The sequence below is a fragment of the Symphalangus syndactylus genome, chromosome 6 (assembly GCF_028878055.3).
Source record: "Symphalangus syndactylus isolate Jambi chromosome 6, NHGRI_mSymSyn1-v2.1_pri, whole genome shotgun sequence".
Lineage (NCBI taxonomy): Eukaryota > Metazoa > Chordata > Mammalia > Primates > Hylobatidae > Symphalangus > Symphalangus syndactylus.
The window spans coordinates 13,039,412-13,061,955 of NC_072428.2; the positions used below are offsets into that span (position 1 = coordinate 13,039,412).

Here is a 22,544-nt window from a genome sequence, read left to right on the forward strand (position 1 = left end):
TTCTATAATACAGAATCTCACAAAGTTAAAAAAGTCATAGTAGTAAAATTTGAAAAAAGTATTGTCTGTGGCATACTTCAAATCCAAGCCTACTCTTTTGGCCTTGGTAAATTACGCCTCCCTGAGATGTATTGTGCAAAGTCCTCCAAACCAATCTGGAGCACACATGAGAGTCTCTCCTAAGGAATCAAGAAAGCATTACAGTAATCACACTTTGTTAACCAATTGTTTGCTTATTCAAAGCAGTAAGGATGTCATTTTCTCTAAATAGCCAAAGTTTTATAAGCTTTCTGAAATCTGTATTTCTTGGCATTTGCCTGAAAGAAGACAGTAGATGCTTAGTTTTTTTACGTAACGGGGTTAAGAAACCAACTTCTCAACCTTAAGCATTTATAGTCTCATCAAGTTACGGTGACCTTTCAGGATAAATTCTCACAATTCATGGCTGTTTCCTTGCCACTTATCTTACTGAAAACTTAATGTTTCTTTCATGACTAAGGGCTTTAGCATTTTCCTTTGTAATTCTGAAAATATTAATTTTCTTTATTAAGCACTGACTGTTTGGTGCTTAACACTTCAAACAAATGCGGTGTACCCTGGTGATTTGTTTTTCTTATCACCCTTACTAGTTTCATTAAAACTTGGTAGAAAAAAATTCCTTCCTATGACTTAATATGGATTCCTAGGTCTTACTAGAAATCAATCTATACATAGAATATTTTAGAGAATGTTATAAAAGTGAGAATTGCATAAGCAGAGGAAGGAAACTAAATTATTTTGCCCTTACTAGACAGAGGTGAGAGTATGTGGGATATGGATGGGGATGAGGGAGAGAAGAAAGTTGATGGAGCTATAAATTCAGGTAATCATAAGAGAAAGAAAACATATACACATCAGACCTCCCCACAACAAGTTCTAGAGGGTTATACCCATACTAGTGAAGGAACCATAAGAATGGAGTTGAAATATGACCTAGTAATAAAATTTAACTCACAGAAGTATTTTAATAGTTCCATCAAAAATCTTGAGAAATTAAAATTACAATCCAAGTATAAAATACGTGCTAATAAATGTCAATAATAATTACATAAATCTTATGATTAAGGAAACATTTGTGGTAGAGTAGGAAGAAAACTAAACTTACAGCCCAGCTAATGAGATAATGTATGCAAAAGTTCAGCTATACACTTTAAAGGATTATGTAAACATTAGCTATAATGATTTTTATTATTGATTTGCAACCAACTAGAAATCAAAATCAAAGTTGTGTATCTTTCAGTAAGTATCCAATCTGAACTGTTTAAGGACAGTATAATTTTAAAGCAGGGTTTATCAACCTCAGCACTACTGACATGTTGGACGGATCATTCTTTGCTGTGGAAGGCTGTCCTATACACATTATAGGATGTTTAGTAGCATCCTTGACCTTTACCCACTAGGGGACAGTAGAACTACCCTCCCCTAGCCAAGAAGGACAACCAGAAATATTTCAGCACATTGCCATACACTGCAAAATTGTCCTTGGTTGAGAACCACTGCTTAAAAGCTAAGAAAAATCAATAAATTATACTCATAATTCCCTCATACAAACTGAGGTTGAGAGATGCCCAAGGTGAACTAGAGTTGAGATGTCAAATACAGTAACCACTGGCCACATGTAGCTACTGAGCACGGAAAGTGTGGCTAGTCTGAATTGAGATATGCTATTAAGTGGAAAATATATACTAGATTTCAAAGACTTAGTATTAAAAAAGAATGCAAAATATCTTAAAATTTTTTGTATGGATTATATATTGAAATATTAATAATATTTTAGATATAGTAGGCTAAAATAAAATACATTAAAATTAACTTCATCTGGGCCGGGCGTGGTGGCTCACTCCTGTAATCCCAGCACTTTGGGAGGCCGAGGCGGGCAGATCACAAGGTCAGGAGATCAAGACCATCCTGGCTAACACAGTGAAACCCCATCTCTACTAAAAAATACAAAAAATTAGCCGGGCGTGGTGGCGGGCGCCTGTAGTCCCAGCTACTCGGGAGGCTGAGGCAGGAGAATGGTGTGAACCTGGGAGACAAAGCTTGCAGTGACGCAGAGATCGTGCCACTGCACTCCAGCCTGGGCAACAGAGTGAGACTCCATCTCAAAAAAAAAAAAAAAAAATTAACTTCATCTGTTTCTTTTTACTTTAAAAAAATGTGACTTGTGTTACATTTCTATTGAACAGTGCTGAGTTCATGCAGAAAACTATCTCCCACTTCATGCTATCTATTCCGGGCAGCCTTTGACAAGAAGGAAGGGAAGTCAAAAGAGCTCTGTCTTCAGTTTTCTCTTTACATTCTCTCCATTCTCCTTGGATGATCTCCAGGCCCACTGCTTCAATGCAATTACTACTCATAGATGACTAATCTCCAAACTATATCTGTAGAACAGAGCTCTACTGAAATCTAGATATATATACATATACATACATACATATACATATATATATATATCTCCAACTATCAACTAAACAAGTCAACTTAGACATCTTAGAGGAGCCCCAGATTTCCAGTTTTAAATGATCTTCACTCCCCAAAAGGCTCCTCCTCAAGGATTCTCCATTGTAGTAAATGCAGTGTTAATGCAGATGCTCAAGCCAGAACCTGAAAGTCATCCATAAATTCTCTCTTCTCTGTCTTCCCACTTGGAATCTCTTACAAAGTCTTGCTTCTTTTACTTCCTTTATAAATGTTTCTGGAATCCTCCTTTTTCCTACCCCACTGGCTAGGCCAAGTTACCATTATTTCTCCCTGTATCAACTCCCCTGTCCCCCACATACTCTTATTATACCCTGTCCTTCCCTACTCAAAACACTTATCCCATAGATAATTATTTTGTTCTGTGTTATATTTCTTATTAGAACATTATACTACATAAATAATGCAGTATAGATTTTTTTTTTTTTTTTTTTTTTTTTTTTTTTTTTTTTTTTAGACACAGTCTCACTCTATCACCCAGGCTGGAGTGCAATGGTGCAATCTCAGCTCACTGCAACCTCTGTCTCCCAGGTTCAAGCGATTCTCCTGTCTCAGCCTCCTGAGTAGCGGGGACTACAGGTGTGTGCCACCCTGCCCAGCTAATTTTTGTATTTTCAGTAGAGATGGGGTTTCGTCATGTTAGCCAGGCTGGTCTCAAACTCCTGACCTCAGGTGATCCTCTCTCCTTGGCCTCCTAAAGTGCTGGGATTACAGGTGTGAGCCACCACGCCCGGCCCAGTATAGCTTTCTTGTTCATTGTTGTATCTCTAGTTCACTGATTGATGAATGAATGAGGAGGGGCACAAATTGTTAACTGACAGCAACTTACTAAGGAACTAGGCTATCAAAACAGTGGTTCATTAGCATATGGGGCCTGGGAAAATATCAGTCCTTATGTCTAAATATCAGTACTTATGTATTGATATAAGTGTTAGGATTCTAGAAATGGGGAAAAAGTATTTAGAGACCATGCATCCTGTATGCTCATCCTTAACAGATCTATCACGCCTAAACTCATACTGAAGCCTTTCCATATAGGGGGCAGGAAAGAACAGCTAAAGAGTGACTTGTACAATCCTCCAGCCCTGCAGCAATGCGATGCCCAACATTTTCCAATGCCAATGCCATAGCCCCAGAGCATCTATAGTTTCCGTGAAAAGCAGCTAAAGTTTATGCAAAACTAAACACAACTGTGATGAATTTAACTATTTCTGAAAGTAAGTCATTCTCTAAGAGCACAAGCTCAAGAGAAGCAGTAAGATTTTCTCTCTCAGTCTTTTTTCATTAGGGATTCTCAATCTCCCTTCAGCCTAAGCTAGCCTTTATCCCCTAGTGCATCTCTAGTTTGAAAGGAGGTTAAGATGAACCATGACAGCTTCCATACTAACTGTAAGTTATGATTGCTGATTTGGATTTTTACAGATGTCAGTGGTGACTTACGTATTCCAGATCTAGGTGAAGGAAGTCAAGATTTTTTTTACAGATGTCAGTGGTGCTTTATGTATTTCAGATCTAGGCTAAGGAAGAGGAAACTGTGAAGGACTCCCGGCAATACATATATTTAAGAACATGCAAACACAAAGGCAAAAACCAGACCTGTGTTTTCATTCATTTTTGCCTACTGGTCTTCCTATAAGTGAGGGAGTAGTGGTGTCGGTATATGGGACATGGTGATGTGTGATATGGACCAGGCAGGAGCTGGGAAAGGATAGCATGTGAAAGCCAGGTGCAACTGGCTAGCGGGGCTATACTTGTTTAATTGATTTTTAACAACTGTCTTATCTATTATGGAAATTATGTAAAAGACCATTCTTTTATACGATGAGGAAGGGAGGTGGGGTCTTTACGACTAAAGAAATGTTAGAAAATGTTTTAAAAAATTATCTTAATTTATCCAACTTTTATAGCCCAACTAAACAAACAATGGCAATTAGTTGGTTCCCACCAATTTTGGCAGTGGGATAAACAGATTTAATGAGGAAGTCTAGTTTTTTCGGAACCAGATGCCCTGTTTCTTTCTAGAAATGACTCTCAAAGATGGTGGGAAAGTTAATGAAGCCCATTTTTTTTTCCTATACAATTTTCTGAATTGTTTCCATAACAAAGTTCAATATTCTGATTATCCAAATAAAAGCATCTGTTTCTGGTAATAAGAGCAAGGTAGCTGAGATGTAACAAAAGGGGAATAAGACTTAGAAAAAAAAATACAAGACTGAACCCCAGCTGAACCACTCAATCTTTATGTGCCCTGCTAAACAATCCATTTTCAACTGGGGAAGAGCTCCACAGAATAGATGAAATTTGGTCAGGGTCGGGTAGGAATCTTATTTGCATTTTTTTTATAAAGCAGAGATATACATATAGTACATAATCGGATCTATACAGTGTATTTGTGGTACTAAAATTTCATGAGAGTTAGATTAGGAGAAATCTCTGAAGTCTTCTCAGGGGGGTAATAGTGAACAAAAGGCTGAATAAATTATTCTAGCCTTCATTTCCTCAACTGTATGTAAATGAGTCAGCACCATCCACCTTAAAGGATTATTACAATATAACTACCATCAGTCTTATTATCTGTGAGCTCCACATTTATGGATTCAACCAAGGGCGGGCCAAAAATATTGGGGAGAAAAGAGACGAATCAAAAATATTGGGGGGGATAAATTCCACAAAGTTCCAAAAACCAAAACTTGAGTTTACCAGCGTGTCTACACATTAAATCTGCACAAATGAAGTGATGTGTAGGCATTGTTTTAGGTATTATAAGTAATCTACAGATGATTTAAAGTATACAGAAGGATGTGCATAAGCTATATGCAAATACTAAGGCATTTTATATAAGGAACTTGAGCATCTGCAGAGGTCCTGGAACCTATATCCATAGATACCCAGGGACAAATGCATATCTAAATACACACAGAGAATAAGAGAAATAACAAGGAAAATAACCAAAATTGTATGTTGTTAATATAGAACTAAAAACACAGATTCAAACGTATATATTAATGTCATCTAGTGATATTATTCACTGATAATGTCTTATGTAATCATAAGACAATTTTCTCATTACTCATTTTACCACTTAACATCCAAAGTCATAAAGTCAAATAATAAATACAAGAAGAATCTATAAATGTGGCAAAAATACAAACCTAAGATGCCGATTTCAAGACCAGCCAAGCCTGTTTTAATTTTATCATAAATATCTTCTGATGCAAAGTCAACAGCAATGGTTCTTGTCTCCACTTTGAATTTTTCTTCTAGGGAAACAGAAAACACAAATGGGGAGAGATAGGGAAAATTAGTACATGGCAGTGAAGATTAAGGCATTTGATGGCATTATCCTTTCAGACGTTTCCCCCCACCCAATTTGATACAAAATTTAGACCAGGATAATTCTAAGCAATCATGAGACCATCTAAGAGATGATATAGAGTCAACACATTAGTTCTGCAATAAAAATTCCAATGTCGTCACAGAGAGCTGGCTGAATGTTCCTTAATCAGTTCTTCTTTTGTAAATCAATAATGAGAACTACTTTTAGACCCTTAGGTACAAATAATAAAACATGATTCATATCATAAAGCTATATACTCTTTAAGTATCACTGGCTTTGTGATTTTAATTGTAAATTGGTGCTTTGTAACTTCAGGAAGAAGTCTTCATGTTGTAAAATATTTTAAAGTGTGATACATTAAAACAAAAAGTCTATCTTATCACAATGGAAATAAAATGAACGGGATCTTACTATAATTTGGGAGCTTGGTTAATAGTTAATAATCACTACATTTTAAAATCCACACGAAATGCACAGTAATAAAGGAATAAAGTAACACAAGAAACAACTCAGTATTCTACTTTACACAAGTCTATTAAGGTCCAAACAGTGCTAATGAAAATAATAGCTTCAGAAATGAGACCATGGAGGAACAAAACTCATCTAAGTTAATGTACAGTATTTACTTTTGTCTTCAATAGTCAGCCCCTGTGAAGAGATAGCACAGGCTCTGAGGTCACGCAGACATGAGCACCAATTTCATTTCCACATATATTTGCAAAATGACTTTAAGCAAGTCACACATCCTCTTTGAGCCTCAGCATCCTTTTGTGAAAATGAAGATAATTCTACCCAAACGATGATGTGAGGCTCACATTGATACCTATGGTACGCAGAAGGCAGTCCATAAAGGCTGGACCCTCTTTCTCTCCTCAACCATCTCCACTCAGTTTACTTAGTCGAGTCCAGTGAGCTAGGAATGCTTATTCTTTAGAACTTGCTGAGAATTCAAAAGAATTAATTTTAAAATCCTGCTTCCAAAAATAAATCTTTCTTCAGTCAAAGTCAATGTCAGCTCATCACAGAGCATGCAGGATTAATCCTCGTAGGAGGTATGTATTCTTGACCTAAAAGGATTTGTCTAAAACTAAAGAGTTGGTTCATGAGAGATCTGATTCTTAGTTAGACTTAATGAAAAGTACTGACCCTAGGTAGAAATCCATGAATAAACTGAAAAGAAGAATTGACCTAGAAAATAACTTTTTGGTGTTAAAGGTATACTTACTGTGCTAATATAAATGAGTTATAGGTGTGCTCATGTAATGGGAAGTTAGAGACAGAGCTGTAATTTCACAATAGCTGGTCCAACATGTCTACTTTAACATTTCACAGAATTTATCACCAGTAAATAAAGAATGCTGACTTTATTATAGCCACAGATTCACAAGGGGAAAAAAAAAAGCCCCAAAACAAAAGGTTAAAAATACCTTTGATTAAATGAAAAACTGCATTCAAGAATAACATAAGGTAAATTTATCTATTTATTTTGAAAAGCAAATTATTTTTCCATACTAGTATTAGGCATTGACATTCAGGAAATTTTCTATCAATAAAAGCCAGCCCACAACTCCTGAACCAAATTCACTCTTCTGCATCTCACAAGATTTGCTGAATGTACATACTTACATTGTAGAGTTTTGTATAGATATGTTGCTAAAAAGATTCAATGACACTTCCACAAAAAATGTTATTTAGTAATGAACCAAAGCAAGCTCTTCATATTCATATTAGGATAAGCAAATGGCTTCTGGTACAAGTTTTTGAGGTTAATTAAAATTTCTGAACTCATACCTAGATTTCCCAGAATCATGTTCTAATACAGTGAACACTGTCTTTTTTAAAAAACAACTTTTCTTCACTGCCTCTATTGTGAGCCTTTCCATTTTTTTTTCTTTTAAGAGATGGGGTCTCAAGCCTGGGCTCAAGCCTCCTTAGTAGCTGGGACTATAGGCACACACCATCATTCCCGGCTTTTCCTATTTAACATAGGTCAGACCATGATACCCACCTCTTCACAAACCTCCAGAGATTTCATCTCACTCAGAGTAAGAGCCAAAAGGCTTTGGCAACAGCCTAATAAATGGCGTGAGTTTATTGGCTGAACTCACTTCCAACTACTCTCCCCATTGCTCCTCAGTTCTAGCCATAGGGGATCCTAGCAGTTGTTTAGATACAGAATATTGTCCGCGTACACTCAGGAATTAAACTTACCATTCCCTATGTTTGGAATGCTCTTCCACATCCCTTGTCTCTGTTGGGTCCCTGAGCAAATGTTACCTTCTCAGAGAAGCCTGCCTTGCCCACCCTTTAATAAATGCAACCATCCCCCCCAGCACCCCTCATGCCCTTCCCTGCTTTATTTTATCCCATTGTACTTACCACCTTCTAATATACTAGGTAGTGTATCTGAATAATGTACATGCTTGTCTATATGTCTTGACTCAAATTAAGCTTCAAGAAGACAAGGACTTGGTTCTGTTTTGTTCAGTTGCTCAACAATGGCACAAATGATCTGGGATCTTCCCACCCTCCTCTCTTTTCCCTTAGGCTGGCTCCTTTCCTGGAGGGCCAGTGCCATTCCATGCATCGCATGCAGACAACAGCGTTCAGAGGCAGAGATCGTATGTCTCCGTGATATGGCCCTTTTATAGAAAGAAAATTTCCCCAGAAGAATCCAGCAGACTCCCACCACGTTTCCTTTCCAAGGATTATGGTACATGCATGCTATTGACAAGGGGCATGGGTGGGTGGGCTTTCAGAATTCCATGAACTGCCTCCACCTCCACCATCGAGTTCTGTGAATCAAAAATAGATGTGCACATATAAGAATAGGACAGGAACTGTCTCTTTCTGGGCCAAAGAAATTGAATAAGAATTATAATGGGGGGGGTTCTAGAAGGCTAAGGTGGGAGCTAGCTGGCCTACGTTAGAAAAGAAAAGCCGAGAACGATGGTGTGTGCCTGTAGTCTCAGCTACTCGGGAGGCTTGAACTTGGGGCTTGGAGACCAGCCTAGAAGTAAATCTAGGCATCTTCCCCCTTCCCATAGCCTATTACCCTGCATGTGACCCTGCCAACAGAAGGCAAGACAAATGGACAAGAATCCTCTAACTTTAAACATCAGTATAAGGGTGAATTAAGCACCTGGAACAGAAGTAGATACCAGATACTCATAACACAGCTCTCATTTCCACCTTCACACCTCCCCAACCTGTTTTTTTCATAAAACCACCAGTCTACAACTCAGCAATAGCCCACTGCTAGGGAAGAATGAGCACTTTACTAAAGTTTTTGGAGTAGTACTTCTTCTGGGACTCTGATCCTTCCCTCATTACAAAAGTCTAAGAAATGACACAGCCTCTCTCTTTTTTCCAGAGTAGGAGTTGAAATAAGTTAAAATCAATATCCTATAAGTGTGTAGGATAAAGATGCACAATTGGATTTGGAGGTTACAATGAATAAGAGATGAGCTACACAATTGCCCCTTCAATGAAACTCATGTTGCCCTAATTGTGGGAGTATGACCAGCAGACAGCTTTTGGGTGTCAGCCTCAGCTGCAGAGTTGCCTTGTCCAAGATCACGCTCTTTCCATAGCATCCTCATCCAATGGCTGATCCAGGTCAATGTTTAAAGTGATTGAACAGCTTGTACCTACAAGATTCTGATTCCAGAAGTATAGTCTGTTTATTATCTTATTTTTCTGTTCTTTCACAATGCCCTAGTTTTAGTTATGCTAGATCTAAAATGGGTTTTAATGTTTCTAGTAGTGCAAGTCTACTTTGTTGTTCTTCTTTTTTGAAAATGTATTGCTTATCCTCACCTGTTTAGTCTCAGTTTTGACTGGGATTGCATTAAACATTTCAATTAAAGAATGACAATGTGGCATTCCCTCAGGGCTCTCCATTTATTCAAATGTTTTGTTTAAATATCTCACAGTAAAATCTTGTGGTCGTAAATTCTTAAAGACTTAAAGAATTCCATGATATATACAGATACTCAATACTATTGATGCCTATTGACAAATCAGTCGGTATTTGAAATTGTATGAGCTAGCATCCCACTACTTACAGTTGTGGTTACATATAGTCATGACCCATCCCAACTTTATTTTCAGATGAAAATAATTCTCAGATGGTCTTGGCCAACTGCCTCTCAGCCTAGTGGCTAAGACCAAACACCAAGAAGAAAAAAACTGGTATGAACTGCTCAAGGCAGTCAACTAACTAGAAATGGAGGCAGAAATGCAACTTTGGCATAAAAAGTGGGGAATGAAGCTAAGCTACACTGATACTATTCACTCCTTTCTATCTACTGCTCCATTGAAAATCAGATAACTACAATTGTGGAAAAGCAGAAAGCAAATATTATTTATAACTATAATGCTATAGAATAATGAATATCCTCATTGGCCTCAAGCCATTCCATCACCTGCAAGAGCACATGCCCCACTCCTACAGTCACACTGCTGTTTACAACACAAGAGTATTCAGAATTCATTCAAGGTCAAGTCTAGAATCGACAGAAAAGGAACTGAACCCTCAAATAGTCTCAAGATGCTGCTGAAACACCTCTCAATATTAAAACTCACACATTTTCAGGTGCAAGCCAAGAAAGGTGATAAATATATTCAGAATGGCTTTATGTTTACCATACTTCCAGCTCTGGCCATCATCATTTTCATTTTGCTCAACAAATTGACATTTCCTTTTAAATTTCTCTTTCTATAAGAATAATTTTAAAGATTTTAGAAGGACTTTCCTCAAGTTTTTCCCCTAGGTGGCTGGGGATATTAAGTCTGAGAACGTTACAAAAGAAGTCTAATCTACATAAACTTGTGTGTTATTTGTGTTTTTTCTATTAATAAAACCAAAATATATATGTTGACTCTCCTTTGTCCCTACGTCTGCTCCAAATAAACAGCCTGCCTTCCCCTGTAAGTTTTAGGTACTATCCATTATGAAATTTCTGTCATATCACCCTTCCTCACTTTTTCCATATTATAACATTATTATAACATTCTTTAAGATTCAAGTCATGTTACTGCATCCCTGGACATATTTTTCACTATTCCCATTTCCTCCAAGGTAAAGCTACTTCCACTCTCTGCTGTGCTCCTAGAGACATTCTATACAACCCTACGAGGCACTTAATATATCAAGCAAAGAGTCTGTTTCTTAAACAGGGAGGATTATTTGTCATATTTGTATTCCCTGCAGCTAGCACCATGTCTGGCATAAAGCAGAGGTCATTCTGCTCAATGTTTGTTAAATGAGTAAATAAAGCTAGGCCAACACAGCTGATTTATTAAAATCATTTTCTCAATACTTCTTGAATTCCTCCCTATAGAAATTACATTTCTTACATGCTGGTAAGAAATGTATGTATAAGACAGAACATTAGGCATATTATAATACAAGCTAGAGTGGGGTGTGGTGGTGCACGCCTGTAGTACCACCTACTCTGGAGGCTGAAGCAAGAGGATCACTTGAGCCCTGCAGTTTGAAACCAGCCAGGAGAACATAGCAAGACTCCAGCTCTCAAAAAAAAAAAAAAAAGGTTAAATTGAGAGACAATTCAGTTCCTCCATCTGTCATACACGGGTCTGGACTATCATTCTCATATAAATTCAAACATTTTAGAGTTATAAGAAACCTTAGAAACCATCCCATCTCATGAATAAAGTACTCCAAGCTTGGCTCAGAGGCACATACATGAAGGTTGAGGATATTTTAGTCATGGACCAATCTCCCTTATTCCAGTCTTGGAAAAGATAATAAGTTGGGGAGAGGAGACTCTTAGAGAAACAGCACTATATTCAATTGCGTACCAATTTTAGCATCTTAAATATAAATTCATAAAATTCAGTTTGTAACCATAAAAATGTCTCGCACGTTTTTTAAAAAACCTCTCCATTTTCACTAAAATTATGTTTTACAGTATTTAGAGATTTAAAAGACGCAAGACAAGTCTTTTGTACTTTCTCTAATTTTAAGAGGAAAAGAAAAAAAAACAAAGTCCCCTAACGAATTTCTCTCCACTTCCCTTCTTTTCCTGTCTTCTTTCCCCACCAACTCCCAGGCCTTACGGTATCCTTACATCCCTACTATCCCTTGGGGTGAGACATCCCCCAACAAAGAAAGCCTGCCTTATATGGTTTTGGAAAAGGTGATTGTGTACTAGAAGGGAATAATTGATCTGACTCCATTTTTAAAGGCCCATTTAATTACAATGAGCAGAGATGCTACACAAATAATGGTCTATTTCCCTTTTTATGTTGCCCTTAGAAAAATATTCATGACAATTTTAATCTCACATGAAGAGATCCACTTTCAGTCAAGCCAAAAAATTAATCATAGCTCATCAGGATTCTATCTCAAACCAAGCATTTCTTTATTTTAAGCCAAGGTTATTATATTTTTTTCATTATAGCCTCTTTAACTAGAACAACCACCTGCAATAAATAAAAACCTTATGCTGCATGAATCTGTTCTATTGATAGGACGTGAATAGGCTCCATCTTTTTGAAAGTTCTGGTCCTACAGTTGGTCCAGGCATTGTAGACTCTTGAACAAACCACTCTTGAAGAAATTTTCATATGACGATGTTGATTTTTCTGCACTTGGTAAACAAAAGGTCAACAGAAGTACCTGAATTTTATTTTTTGAGGGGAGAAAAAGGCAAAATCTTCTTCTTCTTCTTCATTTTTTTTTTTTTTTTTTTTTGAAACAGAGTCTCACTCTGTCACCCAGACTGGAGTGCAGTAGCGTGATCTCGGCTCACTGCAACCTCCGCCTGCCAGGTTCAAGCGATTCTCTTGCCTCAACCTCCCAAATAGCTGAGATTACAGGCACCCACCACCATGCCCAGGTAAGTTTTGTATTTTTAGTAGAGCCAGGGTTTTGCCATGTTGGCCAGGCTGGTCTCGAACTCCCGACCTCAGATGATCCGCCTGCCTTGACCTCCCAAAGTGCTAGGATTACAGGCATGAGCCACTGCTCCCGGCCCAAAACATCATTCTTAAGATTACTACACTTAAGATTCCAAGATGCTACTGCTAGCAGTATGAAAGCAGGGTTCACTGAAGAGCCTGGGGTGCAGTTAGAAGCCCTGCACTTGAGTGCCAACTCAACCGGTTGTTGGCCTAAGGCCCTTCACTCAAGCCTTTGAACTTTCAAGAATACCATTTCTTAGCCTATAAAACCACAAAAAATAATACCCACCCTACACAGTTTTTTGTTTGTTTGTTTGTTTTGTTTTTTTGTTTTTTTGAGATGGAGTTCCGCTTTTGTTGCCCAGGCTGGAATGCAATGGTGCGATCTTGGCTCACTGCAACCTCCACCTCCTGGGTTCAAGCGATTCTCCTGCCTCAGCCTTCCAAGTAGCTGGGATTACAGGCGCCCGCTACCACGCCCTGTTAATTTTTGTATTTTTTTTATTAGAGATCGGGTTTCACCATGTTGGCCAGGCTGGTCTCAAACTCCTGACCTCAGGTGATCCGCCTGCCTCAGCCTCCCAAAGTGCTGAGATTACAGGCATAAGCCACTGTGCCTGGCCCATAATAATTCATAAGTTTTAAATTGCACGCCATTCTAATTAGCATGATGAAATCTTGCACTGTCTTGCTCTTAGTGTGAATCATACCTTTGTCCAGCATATCCATGCTGTACACACCACCCACGCTTTAGTCACTTAGTAGCTCTCTTGGTTATCACATCAGAAAAAGAGCATATATAGGTATATAGGGTTCAGCACTATCCACAGTTTCAAGTATTCACTGGGGATCTTGTGGCATATCCCCTGCAGACACAGGGGGACTCCTCTATCTGCCAGTATCTACAAAGATGGCTGCTTGACAAATAGTTGTTTTTTCCTTGATAGCACAGGCTGCTGTAGGTATAATCTGTATTGTTAACTCTTACCTCCTTGCATCAGCTGCGTATTTTTTCAAGCTGACATGAACATCTGACTCTGCTTTAAAAAGTGATTCATTACCATATCATCCGTGGAATCAATGGTCATGATGTACTATTTTTAGCCTTGCCTTTAGCATCCAAGTATTTCCTTGACTCAATTTGCTTGCAATTAACCTTTAAATTATTGTATGTTATCTATTCCAAGGTGTACATTTTAATTCACTTTTCATCTCTGAAATCAAGGTGTTTTATAATTGATGGCAAGTCAGTTTAATTGGTGAATTTTCTTTCTTAGTGGTTATAAGCTGCATTGTTGCTTCATGATCAGTGGTATCTCAGATTTGATGAAAGAAGCCTGGGAACCCTGCTGACAGTCACGCTTCTCTCTCTTTTTTTGGGGGGGAGGCAGTGGGCAGTGGGACAGGGTCTCACTCTGTCACCCAGGCTAGAGTGCAGTGGCGCGGTCATCACTCATTGCAGCTTGGACCTTCTGGGTTCAAGAGATCCTCCCATCTCAGCCTCCCAAGCAGCTGGGACCACAGGTGCATGCCACCATGCCCATCTAATTTTGGGGGTTTTGCCATACTGCCCAGGCTGGTCTCAAACTCCTGGGCTCAAGTGATCTATCTGCTATGAGCTCCCAAAGTGCTGGGGTTACAGGCATGAAACCACCATGCCTGGCCCACCCTTCTCTTTAATGTCACCAAATGACCTGGGTCAGCTTCCAAAAACAAAATTCCCAGTACTCTAGGGATCATAATATTCCACCACCACTGCTAGCCAAAGAGACAAAAAGATTTCCCATTCTAAACCAAGGCCCATGTGCTCATTCATTTATTCAGGAGCACAGCCAGTTGCAATCTGGCAAAGCATCTCACTCCCTAAACTGTAAGCTCTATGAGGGCAGGATCTGTGTCTGTTTTTTGCTCTTTACCACTGTTTACTCAAAGCCCAACAGTACTTGGTACTTTATAGGAGCTCAATAAATGTTTTGATTGAATAAATTCAAGAAATACATACTAAATAGTGCCCATGTGTCAGGCTTCACCCTGAGGACAATAACAAATACCCCAAATAGGTTATATTTTGATGAAGGAGATATGTGTAAACCCAATTGCTGCTCTGATAAATATAAACAAAGCGTCAAAGAGAAAGCAAGTCATTCTTGCAGAGTGCTATTTTACATAGTAGGTAACATTTGTGTGGAGTTTTTGGTGAAGAGTAGGAATTGACCCTACCAAGAAAGGGCAGATGTTGGCAAAACCAGAAAGTGCAGAAAACGAACAGCATGTTTTAAGAATCTCTTTGGATGGCACAGAGAAGTGGAAAGAAAATTTGTAGAAGAGAGCTGGTGGAGATTGTATGGTCCAAGATAACAAATAGGACTAGCTGCTTAATTGGTGGGACCCAGTGTAAAATAAAAATGTGGGGCCCCCTTGTTCAAATTTATTAAGAATTTCAACATGGCAATAGCAGAGCATTAAACCAAGTATGGACCCTTCTAAGTGTGGGGCTCCATGCAAATGCTCAGGTCACAGGCCTATGGAATCGGCCCTATAACAAGTTTATATTTCCTCCTGTGTGTTATAATTACTTAGGAGAGGTTATTAAACTGGGAAGTTACAAGATCACACTTCTTTTTTTTTTTTTTTTTTTTTGAGGAAGGAAATGACAGTGGCAGAGTAGAAGATACACAGCTTGTTATAAAAAGCGACAGGTGGCAAGCAGAGAACAAAGCAGCTGCTTCATTACTCCCGTGTGAGAGGAGGGTCCCATGGAGAGAGAGACAGCAGTGGGAAGAGGAAGGCAGGCTGGGCTGGGAGGGACTTTTGAGTGAGAGCCCACAGGACTGTACAACTGAGCAGACAAACAGCTCTATGAAGAGAGAGAACACAAGGGTTTTATACATTTGCTTTAGAAATCTGGTTAATGAAACATCACATTTTATAGCTAAAACAGTCTTTCTAGTTCTGCATATGAGGCAATGTTCCTGTGATTATGTCTCAGCATTTTTTTTAATCATATGAAATGTGTCTCTCTGTTATTTTTTAGTAAAACGAATCTTTTCTTGAGGTAAGTTACTTCTCTCTCTTTGTTAGCTTGAAAAATGAAATGACTACCAAGAAGATTTGGGCCAGAGCTGACCAATTTTCCATGCAGGATAACCATGACCTAAAAATCAAGTTAGAAAGCAAAAAGAGATATGCTTGTAGCCCACCGTACTATTTCTCCCTTCTTCTTTCACACATAAAGGTAGCTAAAATTAATTAGAAGTCAAATATCACACAGTACCTTTATTTTTAAAATGCTGATTGAGCTAATTTTTTTTTAAAAGTAACCTCTTTTTATTTTAACCTGTCACTTTGTTCTTACGAGATTCCACGCTGGTTTTGTAAAATCTTGCCACAGGAAAAAAGTATTCTTTTCAAGGTCTGGATCTCCCACTTTGGTAGTTAGAAAAAAGAAGCTTAACAGTTGATTTTATTTCTTTTCTTTAAAAAGAGAACTTTGGGGGCAGAAAACTCACCATAAAATTTAAAATAGCTATTGAAATGAGTATTTACTTTACTATTATTATTATTTTTTCCAAGACGGAGTCTTGCTCTGTCACCCAGGCTGGAGTGCAGTGGTGCAATCTCGGCTCACTGCAACCTCCACCTCCCAGGTTCAAGCAATTCTCCTGCCTCAGCCTCCCGAGAAGCTGGGATTGCAGGCGCCTGCCACAATGCCTGGCTAATTTTTGTATTTTTAGTAGAGACGGAGTTTCACAATGCTGGCCAGGCTGGTCTTGAACTCCTGACCTCAGGAGATCTACCTGCTTTGGCCTCCCACAGTGTTGGGATTATAGGTGTCAGCCACCGCGCCCGGCCAAGTATTTACTTCATTGCCATTTATGCTTAGATCAAGATAGTTCAACAATATTTTGTCAAGAGTAGAATAATCTTTCTGTTCAACACAGAAAACACCCTCTCTTCATTTACCAAAAGAGCATAGTTTTTACATATTAATACAAAATAAAAGCAAAGGCAGTTGATACACAATCTGTTCTCCAATACTTTCAGAACAAAGAATAAGAATTTAAAGGCCAGGCGAGGTGGCTCACACCTGTTATCCCAGCACTTTGGGAGGCGGAGGCGGGTGGATCACCTGAAGTCAGTAGCTCGCGACCAGCCTGGCCAACATGCTGAAACCCAGTGTCTCCTAAAAATACAAAAATTAGTCTGGCATGGTGGCACATGCCTGTAATCCCAGCTGTTCTGGAGGTTGAGGCATGAGAATCACCTGAACCCAGGAGGTGGAGGTTGAAGTGAGCCAAGATCACCACTGCCCTCCAGCCTGGGCGACAGAGCAAGACTCTGTCTCAAAAAGCAAACAAACAAAGAACAAAGTCATTTTGACCCTAGGATTCCCTAAAAGGTAACATATAAAATATATAGAGATATAGTTAATATTCTACCAACAAGACAGGAGTAATAATACAGTTATCAATTTCTGTGCATTGACTATACTCCAAGAACGCTACTAAATAACATTAAGTTATCCAATCTGTACAAGAATTTACTGGTATATTGCTGAAGTTTAAAATAATTATTCTCACAAATATCACTTTTCAACATTTGAAAAGTCATGTTGTTTTTTAAATTTTGAAATAATCTCAAACCAGGAAAGCTGTATATATTCTACAAGTAACTTTTTTCCCCTGAATCATTTTAGATTAAATTGCTGACATGATGCCCAGCACCCAAAAATACTTTGATGTAGTGGTTCTCAAAATGTGGTCCATGATCCCTGAGAGTCAAAAACACTGACATTCTCTGCCCTTTTCACTATATTGAAAAAAGCAACGGTGGGTAAAACTGCTAGAACCTAAACAAGAATCAAAGCAGTGGCACCTGGCTGTATTGGAAGTCACTGTATTCTTCACATACTTGTAGTAAAAAAGAAAAAAGTCAGTTTTATTTAAAAATATCCCTTGATGAAGCAGTGAAAATCATTAATTTTATTAAATCTCTATTTGAGTACAAATCTTTTTAATGTTGTGTGACAAAATGGAAAGTATGCATGAAGCACTTTTTCTGTGTTCCTAATACAATGGCTGTCTTGAGGAAAAGCATTTGTGCAATTGAGTCGTGAGCTGAATTAGCCCCTTTTTTCACGCAACACCACTTTATATGAAAGAACAACTGACAGAAAAACGACGCTTATTTGAATTTGGCAGGCATATTCTCAAAAATGAATGAGGTTAGTTTGTCACTTCAAGAAAAACAAGCAACAGTATTTGTTGTCCATGATAACATTTGAGTTTTTAAATGAAAATAAGGGTTTTGGGAAACTTGTATCCACCCCCATCAGCTTAAGAGAAAAAACTTTTCTGATAAGATTGGGGGTAATATTAACAATTGTGATTATCTTTGATACTGTGTCAACATTTGGAAGATCTGCAAAATTCAGGAACCAATATTTTCCAAGTGATCAATGCATAAAGTTACAAAGTCATGATGGATAAAAGACCTATTCAGACTATGAGGTAGAACAATGAATTTTAATATTTTAATGTCACTCAGTATAAAAAATTGATATAATTTCAGATTCCATATTGCAACTAACTTTTAAGAAGCTTTCACTTAGAATGTTTTGATGGACCAAAAGAATATCCACAATCATCCAAAGAAGCTATTAAAATAGCTTTCTCTTCTCCAACTATGCATCCATGTAAAGCCAGATTTCCTTCTACTTCAACCAAAATAACAAATTGCAGCAGACTGAAGGCAGAAGTAGATATGCAAATCTAACTATGTTTTAGACTAAACTATGTTTGGACTAGAGCAAGCTCTGCTCTAGTCACATCCTGGAAGCTGACTAGTCTATACACAGCCAAAGCTTGAGGACTCGTCAAGCAAGTAAATGTAGTTAAAAATCTTAAGACTAACAGTTTTCGTGTAATATTAACTGTTTTCCTATTGTGCTGTCTCTGTATTCAACCTTTATCCCAGGTAAGGACCTCTTTTGTCCTTGCTAGATATAAATATGCTGTATGTTGTTTTGCTGTTGTTACCCCCTTAACCATGCTAGAAGAAATGCCTATAGAAAGGTGTCCCCACTCTGCACACACTACTTGGTCAAGGAACCCGAACCTGTCTGGCCCAGCAACAATTCTGAGTCTTTAAGTCATTCTTTAAGCATATAAACCAGAAGTTACCAGAGCCTCCTCATTTAGCAAAAAAAAACCCTGTTTACTCAGCTGGCTGAAAACACTGTCAGCAGCCTAAGCATTTCCTCATGTTATGTTTACAGAAAAGCTAACATGAGAGAGCAATAGCCTTAAGAAGCAAAAAAGTTAATGCCTCAAGATAACTTTAACTGACTCTTTCCCCAAACAGACGCTCACAAGTTCAAGCGTCTGGCTCTTAAAAACTTCTATTATTAAGAAATACTATGTTGCTTCTAAAAAAAGGCTTTTAAGACCCAGTAAAAGAATGAACCTGCTTAGGACACGATAAAGTTGGCACATGTGCCTGTACACGTTTAGCACAGGTTTAATCCTAAGTCTCTATTTAGAAAAATAGTTTCCAGCTATAATAAGATTTAAAACCCTCATTGTCAGTATATTGCTAGTAATAAGAACTTGCTTGCTGCTCCCCTGTGTATTACCATTGCTCCTTCAAATGATAAAAGGTTTTGTTGCTACGTTCGTTTATCAGAAAACTTCAGCACAAGTGTATTACAAGAATCACTATCACTCTGTCTCACAAAGAGACTCAGAAAGTAAAAATAAAAGTGAGAACTTCCACTAATAAGTGAAATTCTCAAAGGCGGGAATAAGGAAGGAGACCACCACTTCTCCTGCTGCCCCCCACCCCCACCTGCCCTTGCCTAGTTTATAAGACAGGAGGAAAAGAAAAAAGAAAAAAGTTAAAAAGAAACAGAAGATAAATATCCAGATGGCCTGGCATCACCACCTGGCCCCGGTAGTTAAAATAATAATAATAATAATAATAATAATAATAATAATAATAATAATATCAATCCCTGACCTAAACTACTTGTGTTATCTGTAAATTCCAGATATTGTATGAAAAAGCATTGCAAAACTTTCTGTTCTGTTAGCTTATGCATGTAGCCCCCAGTCACGTTCCCCACGCTTGCTTGATCTATCACGACTCTTTCATGTGGACCCCTTAAGAGTTGTAAGCCCTTAAAAGAGCCAAGAATTTCTTTTTGAGGGAGCTCGGCTCTTAAGACACAAGTGTGCCGATGCTAGTGGCTGAATAAATCCTCTTCCTTCTTTAATCCGGTGTCTGAGGAGTTTTGTCTGTGGCTCGCCCTGCTACAATGCCAGATATCAGATTTTGTAAATGTAAAACAATGTGGTTGTTCTCACTACATTTTGTTTTGTTTCAGAATATATAGTTATTTTCCCTCAAAATGTGTAGTGTTAACAGGTAAAGCGTTCATTGTTGTTATTTTTAAGTGAGTTAAATAATTATTTTTTAAGTTTCTCAGTTTCAATTTATAATGTGATAAACATTGATAGTGGTATCCTATGTAAACAAATGCTCTTTGGGGATGTGTTCATGTACTTTGCAGGGACATGGATGAGGCTGGAAACCATCATTCTCAGCAAACTAACACAAGAACAGAAAACCAAACACCACATGCTCTCACTCATAAGTGGGAGTTGAACAATGAGGATGAGAACACATGGAAACAGGGAAGGGCGCATCACACACCAGGGCCTGTTCAGGGTATGGGTGGCAAGCGGAAGGATAGCATTAGGAGAAATACCTAATGTAGATTAAGAGTTGATGGGTGGAACAAACCACCATGGCACGTGTATACCTATGTAACAAACTTGCACGTTCTGCACATGTATCCCAGAACTTAAAGTATAATTTTTAAAAAAATGTAAAAAAAAAAAAAGAAAAAAAAAGCTCTTTGGAGTCCTCGATAATATTTAAGAGTAAAAAGGGCTCTGAGACTAAAAAGTTTGAGAATGCTGCCTTAGTATGTACTTACTACAGTCTCCTAAATGATGTAACCATCAAAATCAAGAAATTAACATTAAGGAATAACTACTATTGATGAATAATTACTATCTTCTAATCCTCAGAGCCTGTCAATTTTTACTAGTTGTCCCAACAATATCCTTTACTGCAAAAGGATCCAAATCAGAATCACCTGATGCATTTAGCTACCATTCTGGTTAGCCTCCTTCAATCTGGAATAGTCTTTTGGTCTGTCCTTGACCTTCATATCCTTGATACATTGAAGATTACAGGCCAATTACTTTGTAGAATGTCCCTCCACTTAGGTTTGTATGCTTCCTCATGATTAGATTCAGGATATGCACTTTTGGACAGAATATCACAGAAGTGATGCTGTGTTTCTCACTGCATCCCATCAGGTGGCACATCGTTTTGATTTGTCCCAGTACTGATGATGATAACTTTCGTCTCTTATTAAGGTAGTGTCTGCCAGTTTCCTCCACTATAAAGTTACTATTTTTTCCTTTTTAATTTGCAAGTTTTTGTATTCTGTAGGAAGATACTTTAAGACTACATTAAATCCCACTCTTCGTAAAAATTTCATTTCATTCATTTACTTATCATTATTACACTGGGCTCATTCTTTCCTTTTTTTTTTTGAGATAGAGTCTCTTTCTGCCACCCAGGTTGGAGTGCAGTGGCGCAATCTCGGCTCACTGCCAACCTTTGTCTCCCGGTTCAAGCAATCCTCCTGCCTCAGCCTCACAAGTAGCTGGGACTTCAGGCTCATGCCACCACACCCAGCTAACTTTTGTATTTTTAGTAAACGGGGTTTCACTATGTTGACCAGGCTGGTCTTGAACTCCTGACCTCAGGTAATCCTCCCACCTGGGGCTCTCAAAGTGTTGGGATTACGGGAGTGAGCCACCACACCCAGCCATGGTTTTCTGTTTTAATTAACAGATTATAATTTGTTTCCATCCTTTTAATTTTAATGCTCAATTTATCCAGGTTTGGTCAGATAGCATCCCTTCAAGCTGGTTAGTGGGAATCCCTTCAAGTATCTTTGACATATATGCTGCATAATACAGGCTGATTAAATGCTGTAATTTAAGCCTTGATTTGAGAAGAGATAGCTTTATTTGTGACCTTCACTTGGTGGATAAAGGGTCTAAATAAATATGTGAGCTTTGTAGGGGCGAAACGAGTTCTCAGTTATTAATACTTACTAAGTTTCATGCTAATGATATATAAGCAACCCCATGCTTTGCCTAAAGCATTCCCAGAAAGTGTATCAAACACATATTGAAAAGTAGATCGTATGTGCCCATAGAAACAATTTTATAATTGGAATTTGTTATTAAATCAATCAGAGTTAAACCTAATAACCATAACATACGCACATATAATACCATTAGTCTCTGGAATAATTTAAAATAGTAAAATTATGTTTCCAAATACTGATTGTCTGAAGGATCCAATAACTATAAAGTACATATACAGCTTATAAATATGTGACTATCAGATCATAAATTTGGCCTTAAAACACATTAGTTAATTACACTTAATATACAATAAAATTTGATTTTTAAAATTCAGGAGAATGATTTAGACAGTAAGGAAAGTTCTTAAATTCCCTAAAATTGTTGGCAAAATATTCTGTGTATATATATATATTTTTTTGTAGGAATAAACGTTTTACCATTTGAATTCACAAGAAGGTCCACGACACTCAAATAATAAGTATTTTTGGTTTTCTTACTGCCCAGAGATAGCCACAGTGAAAGGTCTA

The 22,544-nt window shown here is 38.0% G+C and overlaps 1 protein-coding gene across 3 annotated transcripts in view; it reads right to left on the minus strand.

Annotated features, from left to right (window-relative positions):
• HSD17B12 (hydroxysteroid 17-beta dehydrogenase 12) overlaps positions 1–22,544 on the minus strand; it is a 163,842-nt gene that overhangs the window by 47,437 nt on the left and 93,861 nt on the right. For all 3 annotated transcript variants that reach the window (XM_055281861.2, XM_063641851.1, XM_063641852.1), the window contains exon 4: positions 5,670–5,777. In XM_055281861.2, the coding sequence (XP_055137836.1) occupies positions 5,670–5,777 (108 nt within the window). The remainder of the gene's footprint in view (positions 1–5,669; positions 5,778–22,544) is intronic.